Below are 15,077 nucleotides of genomic sequence, written 5' to 3'. Positions count from 1 at the left end.
GACGCCCATAGATGCTCATCCATATCTCAATTGACGCCCCCAAACAAAAGAAGTCAACAGCCGCATTAACGAACACAGACTGTTGACGCAAAAATGGTGTGTGGTACATTAATCCGTACAGTAAATCATGGTTGTGGTAGTGACTTTGTCCGTCATGGTCAAAATGGGTGTTATGTGAACCACCATATACATCCACAGTCGCTAAGTTGACTTGTCCTTGATGGCCGGTCTCGAGGTGATACCAAGAGGCTGTCTTCGTGTATCCAACGTTTGCTCGAGTCTGCAATTGCTACCGTTTGCCGGTTTTCCATGATCATGACCTCAATTGGCTGGCCCTGATCGTCTAGTACGGGCACGGTGTTCTGGCCGTCATCGCAGACTTCGACTTGTCGGCAGTAGGCATTCTTCGTTTGGTCGAGCGAAACACGTCGCTCTTCAAATTTGATGACCTGAGGGTAAGGTGGTGGTGGGGCACGGCGTGGCCTATCAGTCGGGATTGGACTTGATTGGGGAGACTGGGTTTGCAATCCGCGGACCAAGAACTGCGTCGATGTTGAAGGAGGGAATGTTGCTGCCGCCGGAGGCCTGGACGTCGTAGTAGAAGGCTTTCTTTGATAGCTGTTGTTCTGGGCAGGGTAGACGAAGACTTCGAGAAGGGTTCCGGGCCAAGTACAGATCCAAGGCCGATCGCCGGCCTGTGCTCCTTTGACCCCTTTCCTACTGAATTCAGACATACCAGGCGGTGGTCCATCCCATGATCCGCCTCGTTTGGACTGTGGCTGTTGCTTCTTGGGGGTTGAGACGACGCCAGGGAACCTATCCTCAGGTACGACCACGGTCTTGTTGTATGTCATCTGGGCGAACCATGCGGCGCCGCGGCCTTGTTCTGAGGTGTCATTGACAAGACGCATCTTTAGAGGATCCATGATCAGTGGTGGTTGAGTACCCCACGAGAACATGTTGATCCTAGAGTTATCGTCGTGATCGCTGTCATTGAAAGTAGTAAGTTTTAAGGTGTAATCAGATATAGGTAGTTCATTGGCGATTCTGGAGACGCCCATGACGTAGCTGGTAAAAGGAATGTTGCAGGTCCAGGCTTGGGCTTGCGTTGTGTCGTTGAAACAAGTACTTGGTGCCTGGCTTGCAATGAGAGGCGGCAGACCGAAGGTACCAATCTCCATTGGTGGAAGATCCGGTGGAAGAGTAGCAAGGGGCTTCACATCAACCGTGGCTGTTGGGATGACCACTGGTATAGGCTCATCGTCCTGATGCTTGCCGGGCGGCTTTTTATGCTTGGCGAAGAATGTTCCGATGACAGCACCGAGAATAATACCCCTAGATATGATTAGTGACATCAAATAGAGAAGGGAAGAATTTTATATCAACTCACATCATCACCAGTCCAACTGCCAACAAGCAGATAGCCCAGTAAGGAACGACACCAAACAGCCTCTTCTTTGCCCTCTTCTGCCATTTGCGGTCGGACGCGTTTTCGCCCTTCTCGGCGTAGGACTCGGCAGCAGTGTTAATCTCGTGTTGGCTAGCAGTCTCGTCATTCAGCGTCCGAGAAGATGTCCGGGATGGCGATGAAAGACGTAAATCCTCTCGTGACTCAAACTCGGGGTTGCGTGTCGCAAGTCCGATGCCGCCAGCGCCAGCAGGAATGGCGGGTACCGTTGCAGTCATGACAGTGACGGCAGGTTGTTGTGCCGGAGGTTGTTGCGGCTCTGGCTGCCGTTGTTGCTCTTGTTGAGATTGGACCGGAGGCGTCGATGATTGTGGTTGTTCACCAGGCTGTTTCCTTGTATAGGCCTGCTCGGGATACCGAGTGTAGGGCGGAAGCTCTTCGGTATGGCCCAATGGTCCGATCAGGTCAGCAGCTTCCTCTCCATCTGGCCCAATGCGGCGGTGATATCCATCGGAGCGACCAGCAAATCCCACGGGGATGCTGTCACCATCGTTCGTGTCGGGGGTTACGGTGTTTTGCGTGTAGAGTGTATATGGGTGTGTCGGTCCGCGAGGCCCGGCGTATGATCTTTCAGACATGCGAGCGGTGTTTGACGTCGCGACACTGTTGGTACGTTGCGGGTACATTTGGTACGGGAAGGACGGCCCAGATGGTCCCTCGTAGGGGCTCTCGGACCTGATTATTGGCGAATCGCTCGAGGCACTGGAGACACGAGACATTGGCGCGCCGTTGGATTGGGATTGAGACGTCGAGCCATCGTGACGGAGGGCTAGCGGATCGTGGGAACGAGGAGGTTTTGAAATGCTGGAAGGTCGGGGTGGTGTGACGCGCTGAGGCACGGGAGATTCTCGTGACACAACCGCCGAGCCAGTCGAAGGGTTGGTAATCGAGTTGATGGGTTGATGGGAAGCAGAGACGTTGGCTGGGCGAAAGCCGTCCGAGATGCCCATTGCGGCTAGGTCGTAGTCATCATCGTCGGCGGTCAAAGAAGCCCTCACTGACATCCTGAGGGAAGCCCTCCGCTCGTTGCCTGCCTTGTCGTGGAATGGATCCATGGTGATGGTGATTCGATGGTCGGGTTTCGATGTCGACGAGGAGCTGCGGCCTGTTGAGAGTGTGGTGGCACCAAGTTCACAACATGGGCGTCCGCCGCTGACCCCGTAGGCCCAAATCCAGATCCAGTCCCGGCCTCAACCCGCGGTTGCCTGCGTCGTTAACCCTCTGCCGATTGTGCCGCGCTCCGAACCAGTCGTCGCCCAAGATAGTCGAAAAGAATCGATCGAGTGAGTCGACAGAATTGTGATTACGAGGTTGTCGGGATTTTGGTGGTGAATGGTGGGCAGGTGTGGAATCAGTAGTGTGCAAGAAAGAGAGGCAGGGCGTGGGCAGTTGGGTCGTGGAGGAGAAAGAGAGGAATAGGCGTAGGACAGGGCGAAAGAGGGAGTGAGCAGGAGAGTGCGGGTGCGGGAGGGTAATACCAGACAAGGTTGGACGATTCAGGAACAGTTTGGGTTTGGGGTCCGACACGAAGCGTCCGGGACGTTGATTGGTGGGAGGCCAGGGGTTCCTCTTTTTTCCCTTCTCTACCGGCTGCGGAGGCAGGATACCCAGGGGCCGTATTCAGAAGCGAGAGAAGCCAACCCGTTGGAGACTTTCCTGCTGGAACCAAGAAACGACCGGGGCTCCCTTGACGGTGGAGAGGAAGTGGTACTTATGGGTACCTGGCCTTCAGGCACATCACGGCGTGATCAGTCTGTAGTGGAAGTGTTACCCAAATGTTGTCCAGGCCAGCCCGGGGGGGAAGGAAGAGAGAAAGACTCGAGAGGAAGAAGGAGAACAGGCTATGACCCAGATGTACTACGTAGTATGTACATACTGCGTGGGAGGCGTGGGCACCGGGCAGAGAAGGTGCGTGCTGGGTGAGTGACATGGAGGGACAAGAAGGGGAAACCGTGCCGTCTTTGGGAGCACTGAGCCGGGGGGCCGGGCGAATCCATCACAAAGACGCCCGAATACAGACAATCCATTGCTAAGGTCTAGGGAGTAGTGGTACAGCCATTGTCTGTATGTCGCAGCAGCTGGATCAAGTACACTCTTCCGACACGACTAAGACGAGGAGCGTGTGGCCGTGTACGTGTATTCTGGCCTGGCGTCAGCAGGCTGCAGACAGCGATGATGGGAAGACAGGCTGGGCAATGTCACAGTCTCGTCGGAAAGACAAAAGACTGGCGGGCGGACGATGGGTATCTTGCTCTCATTGACTATCAACAAGATGTCGTGGTATCTATCTGTAGTGTAGTGTAGGTAGTTACGTAGTCTGCGTGTCTGACCTTTCCTCGGCGATCTCTCTGTTCTTCAAGAACAATTGCCCGTATGTACATGTACGGAGAGTGCTAGGCGGAATCCGCAAGTACAGCCCTACCTAGTAGACTGCAAAGTCTACTTGCCTTTCCTTAGTAATAACGGGCAGAGACAGAATCTAGGGTGGAGGAGACAGGAGCAGCACCAATGTGGGACTGCGGACAGCCCTCGGCCGGCGCCTCCCTGAAGGTGCAGGTGCAGGAGTTCGTTTGTGTGTGAGACGGGTGGGGAGGTGCAGCATTGGCGTCTGGAGTGAACAAACGCTAAATAAGTCCAAATCCACCGAATCCGCCCCGCTCACTGCCCACTGCCCAGATCCACCCAAACAGACTCGGTCGTTTATCACCGGCAGGGAAGGTCGTTAACTCATACCAGCTACCTACTCCATACCTACCACTGCCTATATTCTACCTCACCTAAGGTCCATCATACATTGGATAGTAGTGGCACAATACGCAAAGCAAGGTATCCTTTCGTTCCATTCGTAGATCCATCTATCCGTAGATGCTATGATTACTCACCAAGCCGTCCCCAAACGTTTGCCTCTAGGTATTCTCTCCATTACACATAGTAAGTAGCCACAATGCTACTGCGGGGAAAACTCGTGGCTCTACTGCGTATACATCACAAGAATAGACCGAGGAGAACATGGTCGGCTGCCATTCGGTGCTTCATCGTTTCTTCCTTGTCTGGCATTCTTCCCACCCACCCAGAGCGTGACAGCGCCCACGCCCAAGCACAAATCCCGTAAGGAGTAATGTACCACGAGCGGACCGGGATCGTCCTCACCTTATCTGCAGAGCCGGCCGACAGACAGGTTGTCGAGACCTGTTGACCAACCAGTAATAGCGATCTGGTCTGATTCTGTTATACACTGTCAGTCAAGGGAAGTCCAAACACTTTACTTCCAGGTTGCCTCTTCATCTATCCGTACGGGCGCCAACCACCGATTCACAGCAGGCATTCCAGAAACAATGCCACATGTTCTGCCCAGAGCGATCGTGTGTGATGAACCTATTTACCCGGGACACCGCAAACAGAAACCAAAGTTCTACTGTCCCATGGCTGAAGTTTCTCTTGACTTGTAAATGTCGGTAGAGTACCAGAACTAGATTATCACCTCTTTAGGGCTCGGCCATCCACCGACCAGCCCTCCCAGAACGCGAGAAGGTGACCACGGGGATCTCCGAGCTCGCTTTCATCAAGTTGCTCCTGGTGATGGACTGGGGGAAACAGGGCGATTCTGTATCAAGTCGTGAACGAATGCCGATCCTGTCAGCAACACCAAACGATCCTTCAAGTTCTTCGGATGGACTGACGAGACCAAGTAGAGTCTTCGGAGTAAACTGGTACTACTGGGAGAGATGCTGTCGCAGAGCAGGGTTTCAGACGTTTGGCAAACAGTGGGGTTCCCGCCTCAAATGCCGCCGCGCCCAGTGCACTTGAGGTGCCAGTTTTGGCAGTAGTCGCTGTCTACGGAGTAGCTGTGTGGTGTTTTCTCCCACCTAGGTCCAGCCTGTCAGCCCCTCGACTAGCCTTCCACGCTTCTCAGTTATGAGAAAAGGACTTGTTCCGGCTTGCAGTCAATGGAGCAAAAGAGTCAAAAGTGAAGAATGAGTGGAAGCAGGGACGTTTGTAGATCTCAGTTTGGCTGCCGGCGCGAGAGCTTGGCGCTAGATCCGAAACGAGACTAGCGTCGTGCCAGTCGGCTCAAGCGCTGCGGGCCAAGCGGTCTCTCATTCTGTGCCAAGCGAACATTCAACAGGGCATGTGGGGACCGAAAACAGACGACCTGGGCCGAAAAGCCTCTGGTACGAGAGTGACGGGATTACTATGGCAGGGGGCGAATTGGGCTTAGCGTCTGTCACTTTCTTCGCCGTGGACCGTGGACCGTGGGCCCCGTCCCCTGTAAATCTCATCCGCGCCTGCAGAGAGCATTATGCAGGCAAGGAGGCCCACGACAGAAATTGGCAGATAAGCAATACTGCCCTTGCAAAGGCTATCCGCATTTTGCAGGTGCAAATCAAACAGCAATTGCCATTGACGTTGACTGGAGAGAAAGAGCAGTAAGATTTGAGGAATTCGGAGAGAGCTCGTGGTGTCTTGACTTTCCCGTCGTTGACTGGCTAAATCGGATCCACCACTCCGAGTGGACAGTCAGAGACTACGGAGTACCTAGGGTGTCTTAGGTCAGGTGCGAACCGGGAACGTACCGCGCCCGGAATGGAATGTGCAATGGGCCCCACATCAGTGTGCTTCTCTCCGCCGGTCTTTTTCTTCTTGTCCAGAACATCTCAAGGGGCTCCAGGCTCTTTCCATGATTGTCTCTGCCACACTCAGACACCGCGCCAGACACTCGACAGGGTGCTCCCACGGACCTACCAAGACACTCATACCGGTATTGAGCTCGTCGATGGCTATTCAAGGCATCAGGTACCCACCGTAGTCTAGGTATATGTTTCCTTATCCAACATGGTGTACCGCCGATTGTCACGAGTATAAGGTACGGAATCCACTTGTTTATTCAACCGCCTTACCTCGCCAAAACCCGGCCTGCCAAAGTGCTTCCCGCTGTCTCTTGGTGGGCATGTCGGCTAGCGGCAACTGATCCTACATGACGAAGGATTCCCTATGATGTAGTAGGTATTCGTAGGGATACTCGGATAGCAACTCAAGTAACATGAGCTCATGTCGCTAGATCTACGGTTACCTTTCCAAACGCCTCTTTTGTCCCTGTCACAATAGACACGCTGGCACGTTATCTGAATTAAAGATTAAGGTTCTGCTAACGGGGATACACATTTCAGTTTCCCCGGAAAGGCAACCGGCCAAACCTTTTGCGTCCGAGACAAGTCAGAGTCGACTTGTCAATAGTTCAAGACACCGAAGAAGCTTCCCGTCTCGCTGAACTTCGGTCACCGATGGCTGTTCCCTTACAACCGCTTTCGTCTCTTGGCAACCTACCTTTTTCCTGACCTAGGTATTTCTTCCCCCTCAGAACCTTGTTTAAGTTGTTTGCCTGTTTACATTAGTCTGTTGAGAAACCCGAGTTGATCTCAGCATTTCTTGTCAGGCATGGCCGTGTCAACAACCCCATCTTGCCAATCTGTCCCGGACACTGAGTGACCCATCAGTTTGCAACGCTGACTCGCACTTTTCTATTGCCACTGAGAAACTGCGGGTACCAGACAGATATTGATTATTATTGACCATTCGTACTACGGAGTAGCTACGATATCTTTATCGACCAACAACGGCAGAGTCTTTAACCACTTGGCCTCTTGCTATCAGAGCTTTCCTCTGTGCTGCCGTTTACTCACGCTTATGGATACCAGGGCCACTATTCCTGGTCTCGACCGGCGCCGCTGACGGCGACCATGTGCCATGGGCGCCTCTTCAAGCCCTTGGCTTGCGGATTGTGGATACGGTTCCTTGCCAACGGAAAGCCCCCGACTTCCCCGTCACCCGGGATGCTTGATGACTTCACCTCGACTTCCGTGATACAGTTGGTCCCTCCGCTCTTCGTCTCCTCTACTATCAGTTGATGCCCGTATCGTATTCACGTTGCGCCGTATGCAACGTTCAGAACGGCCAGCGCTGTGTCCATAACAAGAGACATACAAGTGCAGTCCTGGGACAGTTGTCTATCGCCATTAATATCCTAGATTACAGAGACTACATCACACATTCATAGACAACTATAACTTATCCGAGTTGACGAACATCCCACGACCATGCGCGTCTTCTTCCTCGTTACCCTCAGCAACGCCAAAGGGCGCATCCCCGTTCGCGATACTTACTCCTTTTCTGTTTCTAGTTACTTGTACCTGTTCGACTATGCGGCTCCGAGCAATTTGCAAGCCAAGGTAACCAAGCCCGCGGGCTTTCCAATCAACCAACCCTTCAGACGCTCGACCCTTCTCAACGCTGCTTTTCTCCCTCAATCGCCAGTCTTGGCTGAGCCAGTCACGCCTTGTGGCAACCTTCGGTGTGCACCTCTTGCGACCAACAGGTGAGGCACCCATGCAGGCACAGAGTCAGAGTCGAAGTCGCAAAACACTCCGGCATACTGCGAGATGGATGCCTACCAGCCTGCGTCTCATCAGTCCTGGCACCCGCATACGAATTCATCATCCCATCATCTGTCTCTCGGAGCCGACCCCGGACCATGTAAGCAGCCATAGGCCCGCCCGCTGTGACCGCCCGGAGCTCTTCAGCCCACCTCAGCGTAGGATTTGTCGCCGGGTATGCTCAGCAGTGGTCAACGCCATCGGTAGTCTCCTCTTGCTTTGGACGGATGGGTGTAGCTTCGGCTATGCTACAGGTCACATCTCCCTCCGTGCTCGTCCCATGATTTCGGTGTAACCTCCTCACCAGTATGGCATCTTTTTTGAACGATCCCATCCACCAGACAGAGTTCAAGAATGGCGATGCCTTTCAGCTAGCCTGCTTAGAAGAAGAAAGCGACCAGTCCCAAAGTTGGCCTTAGTTGACTACCTGCGGGCTAGGCGTCTGCATTCTCATTCCTACGTGGATCGAGGCGACAGAGAAAGGGTTGCTGTGACCTGTTTTGTATGGTTGGGGTGGTTCGCGGCTACTGCACGTTAAGAGATATGTGCGGCCGAGTGGCTCTGATCACTCGATGAGCAGCCCCATTTTCATCCAGTCATCCCCCTCCTCAACCCCCTGGTAAGCAACAGCTGCAAGTGCTTCACGTTGTTGGCCCCAGGGGTCGCCTGATGCGGACAGGTTTCGTTGGTTGCCTGTTCTTCCTTTCCTCTGCATTTGCAGCCTCATTTTCTACTCCACATGGCCGGATATCCCAATAGATGTTGGTTACGGTCAACGGCAGTCGAGTTGATGACCGTAGGATTGCATTCTCCTCGATAGGCAACGTGGTACTTAGCCTAGATTGCTCTCGAAGCCAACGACTTGACCGGCAACAAGCTTAATCGATTTCACTCTAGTTGCTGAGTCTGGTACTGCATCGTATTAGTTGCAGTGGTGTGACTCCATATGTTTCAATCGCGGACTGGCAGTGAGTAGGGCAGATCATCCGTTTCTTTTCCCCCTCATGTTATCCGTACATCTTTTTTACGCTTTCTCGTTCTCTCGTTCGGGTCTGTCATCCCCTTACACCATTGTGCAGGCATCTGGTCTCGCACATGCGCTGAGTTGTGCCACTCGGCAATGGATAGCTGCCTTGCCTACAGTACGGGTAGGCAATTCTGGTGCCACCAGAAGTCGGAACGTGGTTCTTTTCGGTGCGCTTTGAGTTGTCTCGAAAGATCGGCGTGAAACACGGTGAATGGGTTAATTGTGTGTGTGTGCAGGGCTGCCGTGGAAGCAGGGCGGAGGAAGAAGTGCTTCTTTCTGCATCCCAAGGAGGGTGCCCAGGTGGGCTGTGAGGGTTGGAGGTACATACCTACTACCCCGCATGAGACGCCATCTCATAGCCTTCTTCCTATGTCGATACTCGGACACTACTGGTACTCGGTGTTTGGCGATAGGGTAAAGGGGTACTTTTCTTCTTCGTCTTGGTTGCCAAGGTGAAAGAGACGAGACATGCACTTTACGGACCAGTCCCCTTGCCTTTGCACTTTGCATCGTGCATGAGCTCGAGCTTGCATGCAGCCATTGCTCTCTTGCTCCAGACACTAGCAATGAGACGAGGCGAGCAACGCTGACCAAACATGTAGGTAGCTTCCTTCACGACCTGTGTAGGCATTGCTCAACCGACGCTGCCTGCAATGCCCCCGTCGCCGAGTGCAATAAGTATTTGATCAAGCCCCATCCCGGACGACTGTCTGTGCAAAGCTCGCTTGTCGTTGTCTGCTCCGTCTCTTCTTCGGTGGTGAAGCAAAACTCTCCTGCTGCGTACTTGACCAGTAAGGGTACCGTCCCAGGCAACTTGTTCCCAAGTTCTGCTGTATCATACCAGGGGTGTTCCTTCATCTCTTCGCATCTCTCTATACACAAAGCTTGTGCTACTGCTTCTGTTGCTTGCTGCTTCTTGCAACTCATTCGCTCAAACAACCCAATTCAGCTTTACCCGTCATTCCCAAAACGCACATCAGCCATGACTCATCAACATCAGCACCACCGCTTTGACGACGCAGCTTCCGTGTCGAGTTACTCATCCGGGAGCTCCTCCCGGTCGTCCTCCAGATCATCCTCCAGCTCGGGCGGTTCCAAAAAGTCCAGATCGTCCCAGACATCCCACTCCAACATCAAGAGCGACCACTGGACCGTCTCCTTTATGAAGTGGACGACGGGCGCTCCCCCCGGAAAGCAATTGGCCCTGCGAAAGACTAAAGTCTGCGACTACGAAGAGGACTGGGACTACGACGACGGCGGCGGCAGCGTGTACAGCGACGCGTCGTATATCTCCTACGCCTGGGTTAGCCCCAAATGGGACGACAGCATCTCCGAGATCGCGTCCCGCTCTAGTAGCCGATCGAGCGGTCGGCTCCGGAGGGAGCAGCGGGGTTCGGGCGGAGGCCGGCATCGGTTCCCGGTGCCGCCCGTGTCGTATCAGCCTCCTCCCCCTCCCCCTCCTCCGTTCAACCACCCGCCGCCTCCGCCTCCACCCGGTATGGCTCCCGGACCCGGGTTCCCCATGTACGATGACGAGCCTGCCTTCTTCGATGTAGATCCTGGGTATCACCAGCCTCCTCCCGCGGCAGCTTTCGGCGGCGGCGGTGATCCCGGTTTTGTGGATCTCAGTGCCGGAGGCGGTGGTGGTGGTGGTTCTCACTTCCCTGGCAACCCTGGCAAGTACGATGATTGGGAAGATTGAGTCTGTTTTCCTAGTCTCTGAGAGACTGTGTGTTCTTTCTTGCTTGGTTACGATTCTTGTACGGACATACGGGCAGGCGGTTTGTTCTTTTTATTTTTGGGCTTCGATTGATGATCGACGTTGGCGTTTGACAACAAAAACACACTCTCACACATACAAAGTACCAGACTCCCCTTCCCCTCCGATTGTACCCAGAACATTTTTCGAAGGGAGAGAACAGAACCTTCAAGGAAATTGGGGAGGGCATATAATGAATTATGATGTCTGTATCTTGCTTTATTGTTGATGATATCACGAGAGAATAAGATTATAACACTGATGTGTTTATTCGCTCGGCTGGAACAATGCTTCAAAATGCCCACGCCCAATTGGCGGCGACTCTGTTTACTATCTGCTCTTTTTTTTTCCAACCCCATTCTGACGTGCATCTTGATATACCTCAATAGGAGCAATTTCCAGAGTCGAGACCAATGGTGGCCCTGGACAATTGAGACTGACGTACACAATGGATCATTGATCACAGCTTAAATTGGAGTATTCACAACGGCGACATGCCTGCAATGATATCATCTTAAGCAAACTCCCGATGAATTATATTACCGGCAGACGGAACTAAAGGTGAGGAAAACGGCCTCGATGCGGATACCTACCGGTCCTGCGTCATTCGGGGAAGCCGCTGTAGCTAAAGCTCGAGTGTGTGGCTGAGCATTTCTGCGCTGTTCCTCGGCTCTTTGGAGTCTAGACCACAGCCACACACAGACTTCACAGTTGGCCTCAATCCACGCATTTCACGGAGCACCGCGTCCATATTGTCTTGATCCTGCGTCTCCGACTACGCAACTTGTGCAGCAATTGCTTCTCAGCCGCAATGTAGTAGCATTCTGGATAGTGGATATCCTGCTTTTCCTCAGTTGGCAGATCGTATACTGCAGTACTTGCATATAGAAAAAATGACCCTCGGCCTCCGCCACTTTTGATCTGTCGTGCAGGAAAGCTACCGCAGCATGTAGGTAGGTATCATTGTGGAAGGCTCGTTTCGCAAGCCAATCAACGTCTGTTTAACCGAATTCAAGCGATTTCGTTTTGTCGTAGACACAGGTCTCACTCCCTACACTTCTCTCCCCATTGGCTCACGAGGACCACCTTCACTTGAACCACTCATCTATCCCCATACTTTTGATGACTGCATAGAAACACCAACGTAGCTGTCTTACTTAGCCCAGATCTCATTCCAGAAACCTTAGTGGCTCGTCCATATCCACCTAAGACCTTGGGCCGCGCATTTCCGGCCATCCAAGAGAGCCCTGGGGTTTCTTCCCCCGGACCAGGTTCTATGTTCATCACTCAGCCTTACAAGTCCCAATACGTAGTAGTAGTCCTTAGCCGCAGGCAGCAAATGTTGCCTAGCATTTAGCGTCAAGTCCTAACTCCTTATTCCCCAGCAAAAAAATACCCTCAAGGTTATAGCAGGACTTGCTTTCACGACTTTCCCTACCTCACCGCTATCCTAGCGCAGCCGGAGTGACTCAAACCATGCTTTTCACGCCTTCTCTGTTACAGGCGGCCTCAGCGACCCATCTCAAATTCCCATATGCTGACGACCCGAATCTACTGGGCCGGCTATGCTCATTGGTGTGTGATGTGTTCCGGCGAACTGACCCGCATATTGGATGTGGTGGTTGCAAAACCCCTGCCTAACCGGCTAGACTTGTGATCACGAACGCCTCGTTGACGTGGTTGCCTCCCAAGTGAATGGGTGTGTATCTTCTTCTGTAGTTCGGCTATATAAAATAGCAAACGTCTCGCACAATCAAGACTTAGAGATTTCACACACTTCACTAGTTCGACATCTCCTTGTCTTTCTAATCTATACACTATAAGAGGAAGCATCTCAACTGTCTTACCTCTTATCATCAACGAGATATCTCAACCCAACCAGACCGATTGTATAACATAGACTCACATTGTTTCCCCTCGAGCTGGCCTCATTTTCTCAGCTTTTACAGACAATGGACACAATCACAGATACCGGCTACGCCGACTCTATCAACACCTCATCCAGCACGGCTCAGCCTCCTCCTCAACTGGCACTGCTGGACTTCTTCTTCCCAGGCTTCAGCGTTTTCACAACAGCCTTCCAAAAGTACCTCGGAATCGACCTAAATGTCTATATCCCCCTAGTGATCCTCTGCGGCGGCGCCACCTTTGCCTGGAGGTACTTTAGCGAGTACCTCTGGGAAAAGGTCGAGAAGCACCTCATGTCGACAGTCGAAGTCCGCACCGACGACGAGATCTACAACATCCTCATGTCCTGGGTCGCCGCCCAAAAGTTTGCCAAGAACTCGCGGCGTTTCGTTGTCAACACCAACCTAAGCTCCCGTTCCTGGTTCCTCTGGCGCTGGGACGAGGAGGAGGAGGAGTCGGACGAGTCCTCCGACGGCGGCCTCGTCGAGATCTCGGGCCAGAAGAAGAAGCCCCTCGCCTACACCCCCAGCTTTGGCAGCCACTCGTTCTGGTACCGCGGTCACCTTCTCCTCTTCAAGCGCAGCCAGAACCGCGAGCAGGCCTCCTACCTCGTCGTCAGCGAGCGCGAGGAGATCAGCCTCTCGTGCTTCGGCCGCAACCCCTGGGTCCTCAAGGAGCTCCTCCAGGAGGCCCGCGCCGAGTACCTCAAGAAAGACTCGCAAAAGACTATGATCTACCGTGGGAGCACCCGCGCCGGCACCACAGAGCCTACGTGGCAGCGATGCATGGCCCGCACTTCCCGGCCTTTCTCGACCGTCATCCTCAACGAGAAGACCAAGAAGGAGCTCGTCGACGACGTCGCCGACTACCTCTCCCCCGTGACTCGCAAGTGGTACTCCAACCGCGGCATCCCCTGGCGCCGGGGTTACCTCCTGACGGGTCCCCCCGGCACCGGCAAGTCCTCGCTCTCGCTCGCCCTGGCCGGCTTCTTCAAGATGCGCATCTACATCGTGAGCCTGAGCTCCATCTCAGCCAACGAGGAGAACCTGGCTACCCTGTTCGCCGAGCTGCCCCGGCGGTGCGTGGTCCTCCTGGAGGACATTGACACCGCCGGCCTGACGCACACCCGCGAGAATGGCACAGGAACCGGTAGCGATGCCGCAGACGCCAAGGACGGAAGCGGCGACATGGTGCCCGGCCAACTGACCGTAGGCAACGGGGCCAACAACACCAGCGGCCGCCTCTCACTATCCGGTCTGCTCAACATCCTCGACGGCGTCGCCAGCCAGGAGGGCCGCGTCCTGATCATGACCACCAACCACGTCGAGAAGCTCGACAAGGCCCTCATCCGACCGGGCCGCGTCGACCAGATTGTAAAGTTCACCTTGGCCGACGGCGAAATCATTGGTGCCATCTTCCGTGCCATCTACGCACCCCTCGAGGGCGACGAGGACATTGCCGCCCAGCCCCTCCAGGAGCACAAGCAACTGATCGGCGACGCTCTTGAGGACGACGACGACGAGAAGAAGAAAAAGCTTGCCGAGCAAGCCGCCGCCCGCACCGCAGAGATCGTAGCCGCCGTCGAGGCCCTCTCCGAGACTTTCGTCGCCCGCATCCCCGCGCACGAGTTCAGCCCGGCCGAGATTCAGGGGTACCTCATGAAGCACAAGCGCAGCGCCGAGGCCGCGGTCGCGGGCGCGGCGGAGTGGGTGACGGAGACGCGCAAGGAGAAGAAGGAAAAGGAGCTCAAGGCCGCCGAGGAGAAGCGGGCGGCCGAGGCCAAGCAGAAAGAAGAAGAGGAGAAGAAGCGCAAGGAGGAGGCTGAGGAGAAGGAGAAGGAGGCCAAGGAGAAGCGTAAGGAGGAGAGGGAGAAGAAGCGTAAGGCGGAGAAGAAGAACAAGAAGAGTAAGCGAAATAAGAACAAGGAGGCGGCTTCTTCTGATTCATCTTCTTCCGACTCGGATTCTGGCTCCGGCTCGGAATCGGAGGCCCCCGCCAAGGGTTCGGAGAAGAAGACTGCGGAGGAGCCGGTCGTGGTCTCGGGGGCCAAGGCCGAGCACGGGGCTGAGGATGTCACGCAAAAGCGAGACTCGGGTTACGGTACTCCAGTGGAGGTTTGAGAAAGCTGGAACCCTGCACCACAATGTATTTGAGGCGTTTGTTTCTTTGCCGTTTCTGTATACTTCTTCTTTTGCATTAACCGGCGTCCGGGCGGCCGGTTTAGATGGGGAGATCCGGAGGAGAACTGCGATCCCATGTCATAGCGTTACATCTTCCAAGGGTTTCATTCTGATTTCATCGAGCCTAGAAAGAAATGCATGGTTAATGTCCATCTTCTAGCGTAGAACAGTAGGCGAATAAACAAGCCATAAAAAAAGATACAATGAGATTGTGATTGTCAACGAACCATCTAGGCCATTGAACAAAGTAAATGATATTGTCAACGTTGGCCAGACTTAGAAACCCTCGTGCCTGCTCGCGTTT

The 15,077-nt window shown here is 53.9% G+C and overlaps 3 protein-coding genes across 3 annotated transcripts; 2 read left to right on the top strand and 1 right to left on the bottom strand.

Moving 5' to 3' along the window:
- Window positions 1-170: 170 nt before the first annotated feature.
- Window positions 171-2,622, bottom strand: CLUP02_16495 (uncharacterized protein; the record flags this gene model as incomplete). Its single annotated transcript, XM_049295417.1, has 2 exons — window positions 171-1,335; window positions 1,391-2,622. Coding segments are annotated over 2 exons (2,397 nt in total), but the record flags the coding sequence as incomplete, so codon positions are not given.
- Window positions 2,623-9,908: 7,286 nt separating this feature from the next.
- On the top strand, window positions 9,909-10,628 carry CLUP02_16494 (uncharacterized protein; the record flags this gene model as incomplete). Its single annotated transcript, XM_049295416.1, has 1 exon — window positions 9,909-10,628. The coding sequence occupies one exon, from the start codon at window positions 9,909-9,911 to the stop codon at window positions 10,626-10,628; it is 720 nt and encodes a 239-aa protein (XP_049152563.1).
- A 2,009-nt stretch (window positions 10,629-12,637) lies between these two features.
- CLUP02_16493 (uncharacterized protein) lies at window positions 12,638-14,713 on the top strand (the record flags this gene model as incomplete). Its single annotated transcript, XM_049295415.1, has 2 exons — window positions 12,638-14,281; window positions 14,606-14,713. The coding sequence occupies 2 exons, from the start codon at window positions 12,638-12,640 to the stop codon at window positions 14,711-14,713; spliced, it is 1,752 nt and encodes a 583-aa protein (XP_049152562.1).
- Between the last annotated feature and the right edge of the window lie 364 nt (window positions 14,714-15,077).

This window comes from Colletotrichum lupini, chromosome 9 (genome assembly GCF_023278565.1).
Source record: "Colletotrichum lupini chromosome 9, complete sequence".
NCBI lineage: Eukaryota > Fungi > Ascomycota > Sordariomycetes > Glomerellales > Glomerellaceae > Colletotrichum > Colletotrichum lupini.
Note: the sequence above shows the minus strand (reverse complement) of the source record. Positions and strands in the feature narration are given on the sequence as shown.